Raw genomic sequence first — 19312 nt, 5'->3', positions numbered from 1 at the left:
GGGTTAACTCCAGGAGCCAATTGCTGGACCAGGTCTGCAGCCTGTCCAGATCCCTTTGTAGTTCTGCCTGGTCTTCGATTGAATGAATCCTTCTCATCAACTTCACATCATCTGCAAACATTGACACCTCAGAGTTTATTCCGTTTGTCATGTCGTTCACAAATACCAGAAACAGCACTGGTCCTAGGACTGACCCCTGTGGGACCCCGCTGGTCACAGGTGCCCACTCTGACACCTCGCCACGTACTATTACTCGCTGCTGTCTTCCTGACAAATATTCCCTGATCCATTGTAGTGCCTTCCCTGTTCTCCCTGCTTCGTCCTCCAGTTTTTGCACTAATCTCTTGTGTGGTACTGTGTCAAATGCCTTCTTGCAGTCCAAGAAAATGCAATCCACCCACCCCTCTCTCTCTTGTCTTACTGCTGTCGCCTTGTCATAGAACTCCAGTAGGTTTGTGACACAGGATTTCCCGTCCCTGAAACCATGTTGGGTGCTGTTGATGAGATCATTCCTTTCTAGGTGTTCCACCACTCTTCTCCTGGCAATCTTCTCCATGACTTTGCATACTATACATGTCAGTGACACTGGTCTGTAGTTTAGTGCTTCATGTCTGTCTCCTTTTTAAAAGATTGGGACTACATTTGCTGTCTTCCATGCCTCAGGCAATCTCCCTGTTTCAATAGATGTATTGAATATTGTTGTTAGAGGTACACATAATGCCTCTGCTCCCTCTCTCAGGACCCATGGAGAGATGTTATCTGGCCCCATTGCCTTTGAGGTATCTAGCTCACTCAGAAGCCTCTTCACTTCTTCCTCAGTTGTGTGTACCGTGTCCAGCACCTGGTGATGTGCCACACCTCTCCGTCCCTCTGGAGCCCCTTCTGTCTCCTCTGTGAACACTTCTTTGAATCTCTTGTTGAGTTCCTCACATACTTCACGGTCGTTTCTTGTCTCTCCTCCTTCCTTCCTTAGCCTGATCACCTGGTCCTTGACTGTTGTTTTCCTCCTGATGTGGCTTTATAACGGCTTCGCTATGTCGTTTTCATATTGTCGTTGGGCCTCCCTTCTTATCTGTGCATATTGTGTGTGTGTGCGCGTGTGTGTGTGTGTGTGTGTGTGTGTGTGTGTGTGTGTGTGTGTGTGTGTGTGTGTGTGTGTGTGTGTGTGTGTCTGTGTGTGTCTGTGTGTGTCTGTGTGTGTCTGTGTGTGTGTGTGTGTGTGTGTGTGTGTGTGTGTGTGTGTGTGTGTGTGTGTGTGTGTGTGTGTGTGTGTGTGTGTGTGTGTGTGTGTCTGTGTGTGTGTGTGTGTGTGTCTGTGTGTGTGTGTGTGTCTGTGTGTGTGTGTGTCTGTGTGTGTGTGTGTGTCTGTGTGTGTGTGTGTGTGTGTGTGTGTGTGTGTGTGTGTGTGTGTGTGTGTGTGTGTGTGTGTGTGTGTGTGTGTGTGTGTGTGTGTGTGTGTGTGTCTGTGTGTGTGTGTGTACTCACCTAGTTGTACTCACCTAGTTGAGGTTGCGGGGGTCGAGTCCGAGCTCCTGGCCCCGCCTCTTCACTGATCGCTACTAGGTCACTCTCCCCGAGCCGTGAGCTTTATCATACCTCTGCTTAAAGCTATGTATGGATCCTGCCTCCACTACATCGCTTCCCAAACTATTCCACTTACTGACTACTCTGTGGCTGAAGAAATACTTCCTAACATCCCTGTGATTCATCTGTGTCTTTAGCTTCCAACTGTGTCCCCTTGTTACTGTGTCCAATCTCTGGAACATCCTGTCTTTGTCCACCTTGTCAATTCCCCTCAGTATTTTGTATGTCGTTATCATGTCCCCCCTATCTCTCCTGTCCTCCAGTGTCGTCAGGTTGATTTCCCTTAACCTCTCCTCGTAGGACATACCTCTTAGCTCTGGGACTAGTCTTGTTGCAAACCTTTGCACTTTCTCTAGTTTCTTTACGTGCTTGGCTAGGTGTGGGTTCCAAACTGGTGCCGCATACTCCAATATGGGCCTAACGTATACGGTGTACAGGGTCCTGAACGATTCCTTATTAAGATGTCGGAATGCTGTTCTGAGGTTTGCTAGGCGCCCATATGCTGCAGCAGTTATTTGGTTGATGTGCGCTTCAGGAGATGTGCCTGGTGTTATACTCACCCCAAGATCTTTTTCCTTGAGTGAGGTTTGTAGTCTCTGACCCCCTAGACTGTACTCCGTCTGCGGCCTTCTTTGCCCTTCCCCAATCTTCATGACTTTGCACTTGGTGGGATTGAACTCCAGGAGCCAATTGCTGGACCAGGTCTGCAGCCTGTCCAGATCCCTTTGTAGTTCTGCCTGGTCTTCGATCGAGTGTATTCTTCTCATCAACTTCACGTCATCTGCAAACAGGGACACCTCAGAGTCTATTCCTTCCGTCATGTCGTTCACAAATACCAGAAACAGCACTGGTCCTAGGACTGACCCCTGCGGGACCCCGCTGGTCACAGGTGCCCACTCTGACACCTCGCCACGTACCATGACTCGCTGCTGTCTTCCTGACAAGTATTCCCTGATCCATTGTAGTGCCTTCCCTGTTATCCCTGCTTGGTCCTCCAGTTTTTGCACCAATCTCTTGTGTGGAACTGTGTCAAACGCCTTCTTGCAGTCCAAGAAAATGCAATCCACCCACCCCTCTCTCTCTTGTCTTACTGCTGTCACCATGTCATAGAACTCCAGTAGGTTTGTGACACAGGATTTCCCGTCCCTGAAACCATGCTGGCTGCTGTTGATGAGATCATTCCTTTCTAGGTGTTCCACCACTCTTCTCCTGATAATCTTCTCCATGATTTTGCATACTATACATGTCAGTGACACTGGTCTGTAGTTTAGTGCTTCATGTCTGTCTCCTTTTTTAAAGATTGGGACTACATTTGCTGTCTTCCATGCCTCAGGCAATCTCCCTGTTTCGATAGATGTATTGAATATTGTTGTTAGGGGTACACATAGCGCCTCTGCTCCCTCTCTCAATACCCATGGGGAGATGTTATCTGGCCCCATTGCCTTTGAGGTATCTAGCTCACTCAGAAGCCTCTTCACTTCTTCCTCGGTTGTGTGCACTGTGTCCAGCACTTGGTGGTGTGCCCCACCTCTCCGTCTTTCTGGAGTCCCTTCTGTCTCCTCTGTGAACACTTCTTTGAATCTCTTGTTGAGTTCTTCACATACTTCGCGGTCATTTCCTGTTGTCTCTCCTCCTTCCTTCCTTAGCCTGATTACCTGGTCCTTGACTGTTGTTTTCCTCCTGATGTGGCTGTACAACAGTTTCGGGTCAGATTTGGCTTTCGCTGCTATGTCATTTTCATATTGTCTTTGGGCCTCCCTTCTTATCTGTGCATATTCGTTTCTGGCTCTACGACTGTTCTCCTTATTCTCCTGGGTCCTTTGCCTTCTTGTGTCTGTGTGTGTGTGTGTGTCTGTGTGTGTGTGTGTGTGTGTGTGTGTGTGTGTGTGTGTGTGTGTGTGTGTGTGTGTGTGTGTGTGTCTGTGTGTCTGTGTCTGTGTGTCTGTGTGTCTGTGTGTGTGTGTCTGTGTGTGTGTGTGTCTGTGTGTGTGTGTGTGTCTGTGTGTGTGTGTCTGTGTGTGTGTGTGTGTGTGTGCGTGTGTGTCTGTGTGTGTCTGTGTGTGTGTGTGTCTGTGTGTGTCTGTGTGTGTGTGTGTGTGTGTGTGTGTGTGTGTGTGTGTGTGTGTGTGTGTGTGTGTGTGTGTGTGTGTGTGTGTGTGTGTGTGTGTGTGTGTCTGTGTCTGTGTGTGTGTGTGTGTCTGTGTCTGTGTGTCTGTGTGTGTGTCTGTGTGTGTGTGTGTGTGTGTGTGTGTGTGTGTGTGTGTGTGTGTGTGTGTGTGTGTGTGTGTCTGTGTGTGTGTGTGTCTGTGTGTGTCTGTGTGTGTGTGTGTGTGTGTGTGTGTGTGTGTGTGTGTGTGTGTGTGTGTCTGTGTGTGTGTGTGTGTGTGTGTGTGTGTGTGTGTGTGTGTGTGTGTGTGTGTGTGTGTGTGTGTGTGTGTGTGTGTGTGAGTGTGTGTGTATTTTTTTTTTTTCAACAAGTCAGCCATCTCCCACTGAGGCAGGGTGACCCAAAAAAGAAAGAAAATCCCCAAAAAGAAAATACTTTCATCATCATTCAACACTTTCACCACACTCACACATTATCACTGTTTTTGCAGAGGTGCTCAGAATACAACAGTTTAGAAGCATACACATATAAAGATACACAACATATCCCTCCAAACTGCCAATATCCCAAACCCCTCCTTTAAAGTGCAGGCATTGTACTTCCCATTTCCAGGACTCAAGTCCGACTATATGAAAATAATAGCCGGACTCGAGTCCTGGAAATGGGAAGTACAATGCCTGCACTCTAAAGGAGGGGTTCAGGATATTAGCAGTTTGGAGGGATATGTTGTGTATATTTATAGGTATATGCTTCTAAGCTGTTGTGTTCTGGGCACCTCTGCAAAAACAGTGATTATGTGTGAGTGAGGTGAAAGCGTTGAATGATGATGAAAGTATTTTCTTTTTGGGGATTTTCTTTCTCTTTGGGTCACCCTGCCTCGGTGGGAGATGGCTGACTTGTTGAAAAAAAAAAAAACACACATTCTTAGGCTGTAAGAAGGCATTTGATACTGTACCCCACAAGAGGCTGAGCCAAAAACTTAAAATTCTGGGCAAGAATAACAGGGAATATACTCAGGGAAGGAGTGTCAGAATAGGGAAAATAACTAGCAGAGTTCCACAAGAATCAGCTCTAGGACCAGCACTATTTATGATTTGTGTGAATGACGTTCTAGATGGGATTGCTTCAGATGTATCCCCATTTGCTGATGTAAAACTGATGGGTAGAATAAAAACAGATGAGAAAATGGAAAGGCTCCAAATGGATCTCGACAAACTGCAAGATTGGTCACATAAGTAATTGCTTGAATTCTATCTTAGCAAATGCTAGGTAATGAAGACTGGAAAAGGAACAATAAGACCAGAAACTGTAAACAGATTGGGTTGGGGTGGACAGAGGCTGCAGACTTTACTTAAAGAGAAAGGCCTAGGGATAAGCATAATGCCTGGTATATTGCCAGAGACTCCTATCAGCCAAATAACCTTTGAAGCCAATGCTCATCTGGCAAATCTGGGAATAGCCTCCTACAGGAATCTCAACAGTCATTTTGGACCATTTATACAGCATATGTCAGGTCCACTTGCTTCTACTTACACCTATCTAACATGCTCACCCAAGAATGCTGGATGTCCAAGCCCCTAGTACTCTAACCCCCACCCTCTAACCTTTCTAGGATGACCCATAGCCCTCCTTATCTCAACCTCAAATTTATACATCCTCCTAGAGTCATCCTGTTGTCCTCTATCATCTCTAAATTAACAAAGCACCTCAACAACCCCTAAATTAACAAAGCACCTCAACAACCTGCATAATATTCACACCACACACCACACCCTCAGCATAATATTCACAACACACATTGTCCTCAAACATGTCATCTCTACTGCCTCCATCTTCTTTGCTGCAACATTCAAAACCCATGCTTTACACCCATACATCAGTGTTGGTACCACAATACTCTGATGCACTTCCCTTTCTGCCTCTATGGATCAAGTTGTTTTTTTCTGTAGAGGCTTCAGAAACAAAGCACTTCATCCCTGGATTAAAAAAAGGGGAATGTATCAAGGTATAGTGGTATATGGATTTATCAGCTACAATTTAATTATATCTTGAGACAGGAAACAAGGAAATAAACAGGCAGACAAAGTCAAGAATCAGGAACAGAGTTAGAAAGACAGGGAACCTAAGTAACTATGTATATGGTAATGGAGGAAATTATGAGATGGAAAAATGTAGTAGACAACAAAGCTTAGGCAAAGAAAATAGGGTAAGAGTAATGCCCTCAATTTCTTACATATGCTATTCTATGAGTAATTAAGGTCAACCAACCATCTACTTACATATAGTATTCACATTTGATTATTTAAAATATTGGTATTTCCCACCAAGGCAGGGTGACCTGAAGATGGAAAACACATTCACCATCACTTATTTGCCAATTGTCTTTCAAGAAGAGCATGGATATCACATTTCCAATGATCCAATGATATGCAATATCCCCACCCATCCTTCAGATTGCTATTGGAATATTTCTTATAAACTGCAATAATAAATACTATTTATAATCTCAGAATCTGTTAATTAAAGATTAGAATTTTTTATCAAAACCCTAACAGCTGGTTAACAGGGTTTAAGCCTATCAACCATACTATGGTCATTAAGGCTGCACATAACCTTTTTACCACCAGACAAGACTACTTTAATCCCTAAAAAGAGGGATTAAAGTAAACTCTCAGTTTATATATGCCCAGAGAAATATACCTCTTAGTATATATACCTTGTGTGGGTCTTCACACAGTGTGGAGGTACAAATTTTGCTGCACTCCATAACAAGTGCTACACTCAATTATTGGTATTTATGATTCTTCCTCTGGCACTGTTAACATGTCACTCCCTTTCACATATCACACTGCTAAAATGTCTTTTAGAAAGCACCCTTGCCCTTTACTAGCATCTACATAATCTATCACACCATGTGTGTGATGTAAGTATTACAAAGAAAATAAGACACTCAGCAACAGCTGGATAAAAAGAGAGAATGATGAGATGAAGCAGTTGATATAATTCTATGCCAAAACTACAGATTCTCATTATAAAATATTTTCAACTATTACTGCAACAAAGCTAATTTTTCTTGGAAAAAACTTGGCACAAGCAAAAACTGAACCAAATCTCCCATTCTTTTTTTGTAAAAAAGCCAACTAAATGTTAAAAATAAAATAGCCATCATAATAAACTTTCTGGAGAATCATTATACTACTAACATTTGCTGCAAGGATGCTGGTTACTGCTCAGACCAAAGTGCTGATTCCATAAGTTTTGGAAATGCATGTGTGTCTGAAGCCCATCACAAGATTATGTGGATGTCTAAATTTGTGTGTATAGAAGTGGTAGGATCAACTGTTAAAATACATTCACTGGTGAGTATTGAAGTAAAGGGGTGCCTGCAATTGGCTGATTACCCTAAAGGCCTGATCCTGTAACTAACCAAGAAAACATAGCCACAATTTCTGCAGCAAGTGTCAGCACTGCAGGATGAGTCATAGTGAAAGCCCTTCAAAAAATTAATAACATGAAATAAGCCAGAAGAACCTGGTCTGTAAATAACAGTTCTCAGTTGGGGAAGCACACAAACAATGATGAAGTTGTTCCAAAACCTCTGGACACCTCCAAAGAAAGTTGTAACTCTGCTTTCCAGCCCAAACACCTATTTGACTGCTCAGGAAGAAAATGAGTGGCAAAAAAGACACTTGTATAAATACTTCAAGAAATACCATAAGGTACTAATACCATAGCTTAAAGAGAAGTTCTGCCCTAGTGGGAAGGAGCAGATGGCTACCCCACTGATCCGAGCAAATAAGGACCAGGAATGAGTGTGTTTTCCAAAGAGTAAAGCAACAGATGTTGGGATTTGACTTTGTTAGTATGTTTTTCCTTCATAGCTGGAGATAATAGAGTTTTACAATGGAATCCTCATGAGCTACTGCAGCTTCAGATGAAAAATCTTAATTTTGACCTAAATGCAACTGCATGACTCAAGTCAAGGAACAGGTCATCAGAAGCAAGGTGTTAGTACTGGTAATGTGAGACAACACTATTAGGCTTAATAGTTGGGTGGTGACCAACTATAGAATACTGAAGCTAGAAAGAGGGCTACTGTAAACCCTCTGATGTGTATTATAGTAGCTCTATGCAGGGTGTTGAAAACCTGCTCATGTGTTTGTAATGTTAGAGTGTTAAATTGCATGCACTGTCACCACACACTGTACTGTTGGATATGGGTCAACTGACCTGGTATATGAAGAACCTCCCAGTGACTAGAACAATGTTGTTGGGAGCAAACTTGTTATGTTATGATGCCTGCTTGAAAATTATTATAATACTGTATATGCATTAATTTCTGAATATTTTGTAGTAATTGTCCACCACTGGCGTACAGTTGCCCAACCCAAGTCCTGCACATCTGAAAAAGGAAAGGGACGGAGCCAATCTGGAGATAATTATTCTCCATGGTGTACAGCAGTAAAACAAATTCTAGACGTGCCCATAAGGCATGGACTGATGTACGTGACTTCCAATGCCCTCAAGAGACAGCAGTGGAATTTTCCCTTATGCCAGGCCGATGTAACTAAAGAAAACACCTTATAAGGGATTATTCGTTTATCTTTATTTTTAATAATGATATCCCGTGTATGTTAAACTTATTTTCAATAATTACTAGGTTTAAATGTAGGAATTTTACAAGAGAAAATGAGAGAGATACTCTCACAATGTACAACATGTCATATACTGCTAAAGACATCAGGCGTGCCATGCTCAAGAGTTGACTGGAGGAAGTAGCCAGTGGTGTTGTGCAGGGCATTAGTCCTGGGAGGATTGAGCTGAAGATCCCACAGGATAAAAAAAAAAATCGACATACAGCAAAAACTGGATTCCCCTTTGTCTGGTATTACTCCAACATCAGAGCCACCATAAAACATTCTGAATGTAATAGTAGATTTATCCCCACCCTTTTTACTGTATGGTGAATCCAACACGTAGAAGTGTGTGTGACCTTATACTCATGAACATACACCACAGGAAAAGTTACATCCTCCAAATGAAGGCACAGTGTGAGCAAGGTTGACCAAGAAAGCTTATAAAACTGGGATGAAAGAAAGAAGGTATAAAGCACATCCCAGGAAGGGCTGAAAGGTTATAAAGAAGGTTTTGCAAGGTACAGTATGAGGTTTCAATATCTAGCAGGCATGTGTGTCTTATACTGGAGTGAGAGGTGACTAAGTAGTTTTTGGGATCTGACATGTTTTTAGAGTGTGAGCAAGGTATAGTGTTCTGGAGGTAGAAGTACAGTACATATGTGTAATATGTTAATACTTTAAAATCTGTTCACACTCATAATTAATGACTTAAAATGAAGTATAATAAATTTACACAAATTAATATGAAATTAAGAATGACATTTCATCTGTTCTACTGAATCTTGACTGCTCATGTCTGAAGACCCTCAGGCAACTTACCCGTTTGCCCTTATAATCTGCCACTGAATACAATGCCTGCACTTTGAAAGAAGGGTAAGGATAATGCAGTTTAGTTCATTTGGATCATGATGTTCGTGCACTTTTTGGAAAGATGGCAATGAAGTGAATGATGGTGAATGTGTACAGTACTTGTTTCATGGGTCATGAAGCCCTGACAGGAAATGGTTGATGTTCAACTTTATGTACAAGTGTACAGTGATCACATTCAGCCATACAAATTTAAGAAGGTGCAGTGAACAATGAATAACAAAAGGGCTCATGTAAAAAGGTCTTTGAAATTATAAGTTAAAACTTTTTCACTTATCTGTTAAAATTTAAATATATTTAAGATCAAATCAGTGAGTTAAGAACCTACCTTGACAGGATGAGGATCAACACCGTAGGTATCAAGCATGGATGCCTTCTTGAGGAAGCAAGTCTCTGCCATTAGAGGAGTATGGTTCTTCAAGGTTGGGTGTAACTCCATAATTTTCTCCTCAATTTTGTGTGTTTGCTTGAGTAGAATCTTGAAGTCACTAATATAATTTCCATAATGCTTTGATGGGTCATAATCCCCAATCTCAGCTGCAACAAGGGTATCAATCATATTAGATTTATCAAAGTTTTCTTCCATTTTTTTTTTTTACACACATGAATTTTACGGGTTAAGAGCTCATTTCAAAGCCTAGCCGTATATTAGGTACAATACCATTTTCCTGGGACACGACCCACAATGGCCAACTAACACCCAGGTACCTACTTACTGCTAGATGAACATGAGTAGCAGGTGTAAGGAAACATGCCCAACATTTCCACTCATGCCAGGGATCAAACCCTAGGACCCTCAGTATGTGAACCAAGTGTGCTACCAAACTGAGTCATGGGACACTTTTTACTGCTTAAAACTCAATATGAAACACTAAGTAAAGTTTCTTTAGTATGAATTATTCTACAAACAAAACATTGTTCTTGAAAACAAAATTACAACCATTAAACTAAAGTAGAAAAATATTAGAAATGGATGCAAAATGAAGTAAACAAGGTGTAAGAGAGCAAAAAAAAAAATTACTTAAGATACGATAAACCAGATGATATTACCACAGAAAATGGAGACATAACTGTATAAATCAAAGATCAATATGCAAATAAGATCAAGAAAAACAAAGAACTGAGAAAACAAGTTGAATAGATAAAAGGACAACTTTACTTAGCAAAAACATAAGATTATTAAAAGTCAACTGCAACTTATAAGAAATTGCCAACGTTAACAAACAGCTATTGTTGTAATCTTTGCTGAAAGAAAATACACATATCAAGAATCTAAGGGTACAGATAGGAAATATGACAGATCAGTGATATCACAAAATGCTTAAAGTAGCCAAGTTCAACAGGACACAGAAAAAAGGAGTAGCTTAAAACATAAACTCCCTCTAGACAAGGCACAACACTTTTATCATCCCCCACCAAACCCTCCATGAACAGAGAGGCAGGAAAGTGTGTGTTGCACTCATATGGATCACAAATCTCTAACAGTGAGTCTCAACAATCCCTTCAAAATCCCAGAGGTTTCCTCATGTGAAGCTAACAGAAATATTCAGTCTTCTCAGCACATGCAAAGTAAAGATACAGATGTAATACCTCTCCCAAGAGGTGTGTGCATTTCCCCAAATATGCTGGGATTGAGTTTCACCTCTTGTGCTTGCCTCTTAACTTCCGGCTGACTAATGTAACCAAGTTTTATCCTATTTACTTGTATATATGTATGTGTGCACGTGTTTAACAAATTCTATTTATAAAAAAGTATTTTCAGTAAGCAATTTCCAGCTCCTGACCCCTCTTCTCTTAACCATTAATTTACCATTAAGTGCAAAACCCTCATCTAACTACTACATTTTTTTAACAAAATCACACCAAACACATTGCAGTTTCTGTATTTTTTTTTTTTTTAACAAACCGGCCATATCCCACCGAGGCAAGGTGACCTAAAAAGAAAAACGAAAGTTTCTCTTTTTAAATTTAGTTATTTATACAAAGAAGGGGTTACTAGCCCCTTGCTCCCAACATTTTAGTCGCTTCTTACAACATGCATGGCTTATGGAGGAAGAATTCTGTTCCATTTCCCCATGGAGATAAGAGGAAATAAACAAGAACGAGAACCAGTACGGAAATAAAAGAAACCCAGAGGGGTGTGTGTGTATATATATATGCTTGTCCATGTATGTGCAGTGTGACCTAAGTGTAAGCAGAAGTAGCAAGACATACCTGAAATCTTGCATGTTTACGAGACAGAAAAAAAGACACCAGCAATCCTACCATCATGTAAAACAATTACTGGTTTTTGTTTTACACTCACTTGGCAGGACAGTAGTACCTCCCTGGGTGGATGCTGTCTACCAACCTACTACCTAGGACTTTTTTTTTTTTTTCAACAAGTCGGCTGTTACGGCCCCCTGCCAAACTAGAGGTTAAATAGTTAACCTGCCGGCCGGCAGTACCACTGGGTATGTCATCAAACCCATTGTGGGGACTGCTGAGCCAGCCTTAGAGCAGTAAGTACCTGAACACCTCACGGTACGCATCTAAGCAGTAGGTACCTGAACACCTAATGGTACACATCTACTGGCCTTAGAAGCAGTAGGTACCTGAACACCTAATGGTACACATCTACTGGCAGTAGAGTATTCTACTGGCTTCTACTGATTTTAGAAGAAGCGCTCACCGCAGCTCACTGAGTCTGTTGGCCTCAGTTATTTGGCAGCCACATTCAGTGAGCTTGCAACATAGTGTGTGCTGCATCGGACCACCTTGCGGTGTGTCAACTGGTCTTGAAGGCGGTAGATAGTACTCACCAGACCATCTTACGGTGTACTTCTACCGGCCTTAGAGAGTATTTACAGGACTACCGGTGATGTCTGCGGACTCACCGCCTACGCTGGTCAACTGTGGGCCGGAGTCATCGGATGCTGTTTAGTGGGACATTACATGAAGAAAAGGTTGGAGTGTTACACTGAACTGGGCTAGGACTGTAGTGTGACACTTAAGCAAGTATGATGGAGTGGAACACTGAGATATGCTACAGAACCATAGTGAAACACTGAGAAGAAAAGGGTGTCGTGTGATACTGAAGATGGCCTGGTTGTAGTGTACATTGAATAGTGTCATGTGACTGGCCTCGACAAAGACGCTATGCGGGTAGTGTGATGCAGAGACAAGGGTGTCAAGTGTGACACGGTTGCGAAAGTGTGTGTATTACACGGAGAAAAGGGTGTCAAGTGACACGGTGGAGAAAGAGCGTCACAACTCGGATACGTGTCGTGAGAAACGCACTTGATTGTAATTTATTATTTTAAATGTTACTTAATTTATTATTTTAGCATAGATATATATATATGACACAGTAGTGCCAAGGAAGTTGTACCCTGTGTAGGGTCAGGAATTATTTATTATTTTGGTAAAATGCTATTTATAATTTATTATTGTAACATGTATATATATTTTAAATAACTCTAGACCAAAGATTGAATTTTATATTATATTAAAGAGTAATTTATTTTAATTTGTATTATGTATCCCGAACTCGTATATTACTAACACTAATGTGAAAGTCCCAAATGGTGTTTTTTTGTAATATGTGAGTGGCCTGTCCGGGAGGATAATGATTATCAAGAATGATTTCTGGGATGATCATATCCGGGATGACGGTTCGGGATGCATATTACATTGATCTTTGTGTGTCGGTCCTTTTGTGGTGGGGGTGTTACGGCCCCCTGCCAAAGTAGCGGTTAAATAGTTAACCTGCCGGCCGGCAGTACCACTGGGTACGTCATCAAACCCATTGTGGGGACTGCTGAGCCGGCCTTAGAGCATTAAGTACCTGAACACCTCACAGTACGCATCTAAACAGTAAGTACCTGAACACCTAATGGTACACATCTACTGGCCTTAGAAGCAGTAGGTACCTGAACACCTAATGGTACACATCTACTGGCAGTAGAGAGTATTCTACTGGCTTCTACTGAATTTAGAAGAAGCGCTCACTGCAGCTCACTGAGTCTGTTGGCCTCAGTTATTTGACGGCCACATTCAGTGAGCTTGCAACATAGTGTGTTCTGCACCGGACCACCTTCGGTGTGTCAACTGGTCTTGAAGGCGGTAGATAGTACTCACCAGACCATCGTTGGGCTGCGAGAGGTCCCGGGTTCAGCTCCCGGACAGGCCCCCATATATTACAAAAAAAGTATTTTTTTGAGATGGTAGGTTTACTCATTTTGTAATAAAGAGTTCGGGATACATAAATACACGTTAAAATAAATGAATCTTTAATATTATATAAAAATCAATCTTTGGTCTAGAGGTATTTAAAATATACATGTATATACATGTTACAATAATAAATTATAAATAGCATTTTACCAAAATAATAAATAATTCGTGACCCTACACAGGGTACAACTTCCTTGACACTACTGTGTCATATATATATATATATATATATATATATATATATATATATATATATATATATATATATATATATATATATATATATATATATATATATATATATTTTTTTTTTTTTTTTTTTTTTCAACAAGTCGGCCGTATAATAATATAATAATAATAAATTATGATCAACTCCGTGTCTCACACGACACTTAAATGACGCTCTGTGTCCCACACGACACTTATTCGAGTTGTGACGCTCCTTCTCCACCGTGTCATTCAACACCCTTTTCTCAGTGTAATAACGCTCCTTCACAACCATGTCACTTGACACCCTTTTCTCTGTGTCCCAAGACACTCCAGCTCTAATCCTACCCGGGCCGGGATTGAACCCGCGGTCAGAGAGTCTCAAAACTCCAGCCTGTCGCGGGTTCAATCCTGGCCGGGGTATGGTTTGTTTGCAATCGGGTCATTACGATTTCGTGAGTCACTCCGGCTCTCCGTGTCACACGACACCCTTTTCTCTGCATCATACACATTCTTTCTCAACTGTGTCACACTTGACACCCTTGTCTCTGCGACACACTCGCTCCGAAGTAGAGCCTTTCGAGAGGCCAGTCACATGATACTATTCAATGTACACTACAACTAGGCCATCTTCAGTGTCACACGACACCCTTTTCTTCTCAGTGTTCCACTACGGTCCTGTAGCATATCTCAGTGTTCCACTCCATCATACTTGCTTAAGTGTCACACTACGGTCCTAGCCCAGTTCAGTGTAACACTCCAACCTTTTCTTCATGTAATGTCCCACTAAACAGCATCCGATGACTCCGGCCCACAGTTGACCAGCATAGGTGTTGAGTCCGCAGACATCACCGGTAGTCCTGTAAATACTCTCTAAGGCCGATAGAAGTACACCGTAAGATGGTCTGGTGAGTACTATCTACAGCCTTCAAGACCAGTTGACACACCGAAGGTGGTCCGGTGCAGAACACACTATGTTGCAAGCTCACTGAATGCAGCCGTCAAATAACTGAGGCCAACAGACTCAGTGAGCTGCGGTGAGCGCTTCTTCTAAAATCAGTAGAAGCCAGTAGAATACTCTCTACTGCCAGTAGATGTGTACCATTAGGTGTTCAGGTACCTACTGCTTCTAAGGCCAGTAGATGTGTACCATTAGGTGTTCAGGTACCTACTGCTTAGATGCGTACCGTGAGGTGTTCAGGTACTTAATGCTCTAAGGCCGGCTCAGCAGTCCCCACAATGGGTTTGATGACGTACCCAGTGGTACTGCCGGCCGGCAGGTTAACTATTTAACCGCTAGTTTGGCAGGGGGCCGTAACATCGACCGTCTTCCACCAAGGCAGGGTGATCCAAAAAAGAAAGAAAATCCCCAAAAAGAAAATACTTTCATCATCATTCAACACTTTCACCACACTCACACATTATCACTGTTTTTGCAGAGGTGCTCAGAATACAACAGTTTAGAAGCATACACATATAAAGATACACAACATATCCCTCCAAACTGCCAATATCCCAAACCCCTTCTTTAAAGTGCAGGCATTGTACTTCCCATTTCCAGGACTCAAGTCCGACTATATGAAAATAACCGGTTTCCCTGAATCCCTTCACTAAATATTACCCTGCTCACACTCCAACAGATCGTCAGGTCCTAAGTACCATTCGTCTCCATTCACTCCTATCTAACATGCTCATGCATGCTTGCTGGAAGTCCAAGCCCCTTGTCCACAAAACCTCTTTTACCCCCTCTCTCCAACCCTTTTGAGGACGACCCCTACCCCGCCTTCCTTCCCCTATAGATTTATATGCTTTCCATGTCATTCTACTTTGATCCATTCTCTCTAAATGACCAAACCACCTCAACAACCCCTCTTCTGCCCTCTGACTAATACTTTTATTAACTCCACACCTTTTCCTAATTTCCACACTCCGAATTTTCTGCATAATATTTACACCACACACTGCCCTTAAACAGGACATCTCCACTGCCTCCAACTGTCTCCTCGCTGCTGCATTTACCACCCAAGCTTCACACCCATATAAGAGTGTTGGTACTACTATACTTTCATACATTCCCTTCTTTGCCTCCATAAATAACGTTTTTTGACTCCACATATACCTCAATGCACCACTCACCTTTTTTCCCTCATCAAGTCTATGATTAACCTCATCCTTCATAAATCCATCCGCTGACACGTCAACTCCCAAGTATCTGAAAACATTTACTTCTTCCATACTCCTCCTCCCCAATTTGATATCCAATTTTTCTTTATCTAAATCATTTGATACCCTCATCACCTTACTCTTTTCTATGTTCACTTTCAACTTTCTACCTTTACACACATTCCCAAACTCATCCACTAACCTTTGCAATTTTTCTTTAGAATCTCCCATAAGCACAGTATCATCAGCAAAAAGTAACTGTGTCAATTCCCATTTTGAATTTGATTCCCCAAAATTTAATCCCACCCCTCTCCCGAACACCCTAGCATTTACTTCCTTTACAACCCCATCTATAAATATATTAAACAACCATGGTGACATTACACATCCCTGTCTAAGACCTAGTTTTACCAGGAAGTAGTCTCCCTCTCTTCTACACACCCTAACCTGAGCCTCACTATCCTCATAAAAACTCTTTACAGCATTTAATAACTTACCACCTATTCCATATACTTGCAACATCTGCCACATTGCTCCTCTATCCACTCTATCATATGCCTTTTCTAAATCCATAAATGCAATAAAAGCTTCCCTACCTTTATCTAAATACTGTTCACACATATGCTTCAATGTAAACACTTGATCTACACATCCCCTACCCACTCTGAAACCTCCTTGCTCATCCACAATCCAACATTCTGTCTTACCTCTAATTCTTTCAATTATAACCCTACCGTGCACTTTTCCTGGTATACTCAGTAAACTTATTCCTCTATAATTTTTACAGTCTCTTTTGTCCCCTTTCCCTTTATATAAAGGGACTATACATGCTCTCTGCCAATCCCTAGGTACCTTCCCCTCTTTCATACATTTATTAAACAAAAGTACCAACCACTCCAACACTATATCCCCCCCCCCCCTGCTTTTAACATTTCTGTCATGATCCCATCAGTTCCAGTTGCTTTACCCCCTTTCATTCTACGTAATGCCTCACGTACCTCCCCCACACTTATATTCTGCTCTTCTTCACTCCTAAAAGATGGTATACCTCCCTGACCAGTGCATGAAATTACTGCCTCTCTTTCTTCCTTAACATTTAAAAGTTCCTCAAAATATTCTCGCCATCTACCTAATACCTCCATCTCCCCATCTACTAACTCCCCTACTCTGTTTTTAACTGACAAATCCATACGTTCCCTAGGCTTTCTTAACTTGTTTAACTCACTTTATATTATATTTATATTATTTTTGACTTAGTTATATTGTTAGGTAGGATGTAACATTCATATATTATTATTATATGCTCATAGTTCAAGTCTTGATTGTCTAACTACTGTAATTATTGCTCATGGCTCGTTACTCTGCCAGCTTCTCGGTGTTGCTGGGCAGCAACTGTCCACAGAGCAATCACGTGATCGAGGTGTGAACACCCCCCCCTCGCCTGGAGTAGTCAGTCTGGGCTAGACTCTCTTAGTGGTTGGACGTATTCCTGACAAGATGCGCCTAACTCTCCCTTATTGGCCCTTGTTGGAATATTGTCTCTGTCACTTTCTTGTTGTTGGTTCTGTAGAACTGTTCACAGAACATTGTCTAGACTTAGTGATTTTAAACGTTGTACTGAGGTTGTGTGTCGCATAGACACTCTGAGAGACTCAGGTCCTGAGCTGTAGCTTCTGACCTAATTTGTACTGGTATCTGTGTACTGTCACAGTCGGGGATTTTCTTATGCTGAACTTAGATTCAGTAGTATGGGAGTTTTGTGACTTTTGTGGAGGATCCGTTGATGGTCCCTACTTAGTGTCGTTATATTATCTCCTTGTTCCTGATTCTGTGTCGCAGTTGCTTGTTATATTGCTATTGGGCTTAGCAGTCGTTTTATTGTTCAAGCAAGCTGTTCTGATTGCCAGGTGGTCAAGAAGTTAGTTAATGTGAGGACTTAGTCACTAGTTAAGTCTAGTTGAGTTCTGAGACATAGCGAAGTACTTAGAGCACTTACACACATACACACAAACTTACTTGTACATACGTATTTGTAATATCTTATTAAATGTTAATGTACCAGACGGTACTTAAGACGTATAAATGTGATATGTGCCTTCAGCACAATACTACTGTACACGAGAGAAGTGTAGGAACTTGTATCCTATATTATATTCAATTGATTAATTTAATTTGATTTGATCTTATACATCTAGACATTATTATTAATAAACTTAATAAATTTTAATTTCTCTAGTTAGTACCCTACCAGTTGTAATCCTGAAGCACTAATAATTAATATTGAATTCTAATGGATAATTGGACCAGGATACTGACTACTTGTTACGAAAACCCAGTAACAGGCTGAATGCTAGAATGGCAGTCCTTTCTAGTATTCACTGGAGATCTCTAAGCTTATTAGAAATTGCATTTTTTGTAACAGGTATCATCTGGTCCATGACTTTGTTTCCAGTTTTTCTCATTTTACTGGAAAGTGGGAACACTGCAATCCATATGTAGAAAATAATCATGAATAAAATAGGCTACTTTGAAACTGATTAACACAATTTACTACAGAAAATAAAGTGCTACAAATGCTTAACAATTTTAGTTTTTTTCCTAACCTTGAACAATATATGAAGCAAGCATAGCTGCATCTGCCTGTGAACAGTAGAGTCTTCCATGCAAAAGATCTCGCCGAAGCTGAAGAAAGAGCTGATATCGAGTTATCTCTTCCTGCAGTCTCAGAGGATCCGCAGGATAGAACTTGACTCGGAAGCAAAATAGGATCGGCGATAGATCTGCACAAAAAATAATCTTCCCTTACAATTTTGAAGATAAAAATATTAATTAGCAGTATTGAACCAAAAAGTTTCTCTTGAAAAAGATGCATGAATTAAAGAAAACAAAGTGCAAGCATGGCAAACTGGGTTTTACTTCAGAGCCACATTGAGATTATGGGCAAAGAGGGACAAATGGGAACAAACCTTAGGCAACCGCTATAAGAGAATATCTAACACCCACTAGAAACATCCCCTTGCATGGTGATACTTAATGAGACAGATGTAAGATGCTTTCTCAATGTGAATGCAGTGGTGGTTGTAGAAGGAAAATTGTCATGGGGTTCTATACTGTAATGGGTCTCAAAATATTGCAAATATTTTGTTGGGTAAAGAGGGTAATATTAATTTTCAACTCCTACCGCACAAAAGAAAAGCATGAAAAATATAGTATAAATATTTGGCCTCCGTTAAAGGCAATACTTTTCATTTACTTCTTAATTAGGAAAAAATATTACACTATGGCTATACACAGCGATAGAATTCTTGACCTCATACTACCATTGTCTACAGTGAATAGCAAGAGAAAGCACAACACCTAACCACACAAGTGTAAGGTGAGCACCTTTCATATAATTACTGTACTGTATCTTTAATTATTCACTACTGGTAATAATTTCAGCACAACCTCAACATCACTACAAATTTCTCAAGTACACAATACACATTTAGAACTAGGATATTAAATGTGAAACATAGTTATTTTATTCATA

At 41.1% G+C, this 19312-nt stretch overlaps 1 protein-coding gene across 2 annotated transcripts in view; it reads right to left on the bottom strand.

Moving 5' to 3' along the window:
- Frmd5 (FERM domain containing) overlaps nt 1-19312 on the bottom strand; it is a 74065-nt gene that overhangs the window by 48078 nt on the left and 6675 nt on the right. The window contains exons 4-5 of one of the 2 annotated variants that reach the window (XM_053787078.2): nt 18384-18560; nt 9524-9732 (exon numbers count right to left, since the gene is read on the bottom strand). In XM_053787078.2, coding sequence (XP_053643053.2) covers nt 9524-9732; nt 18384-18560 — 386 coding nt within the window. The remainder of the gene's footprint in view (nt 1-9523; nt 9733-18383; nt 18561-19312) is intronic. The other variant, XM_053787088.2, reaches the window with a different exon arrangement.

The sequence above is a fragment of the Cherax quadricarinatus genome, chromosome 14 (genome assembly GCF_038502225.1).
Source record: "Cherax quadricarinatus isolate ZL_2023a chromosome 14, ASM3850222v1, whole genome shotgun sequence".
Taxonomy (NCBI): domain Eukaryota; kingdom Metazoa; phylum Arthropoda; class Malacostraca; order Decapoda; family Parastacidae; genus Cherax; species Cherax quadricarinatus.
This window is presented reverse-complemented; position numbering and strand designations above follow the sequence as displayed.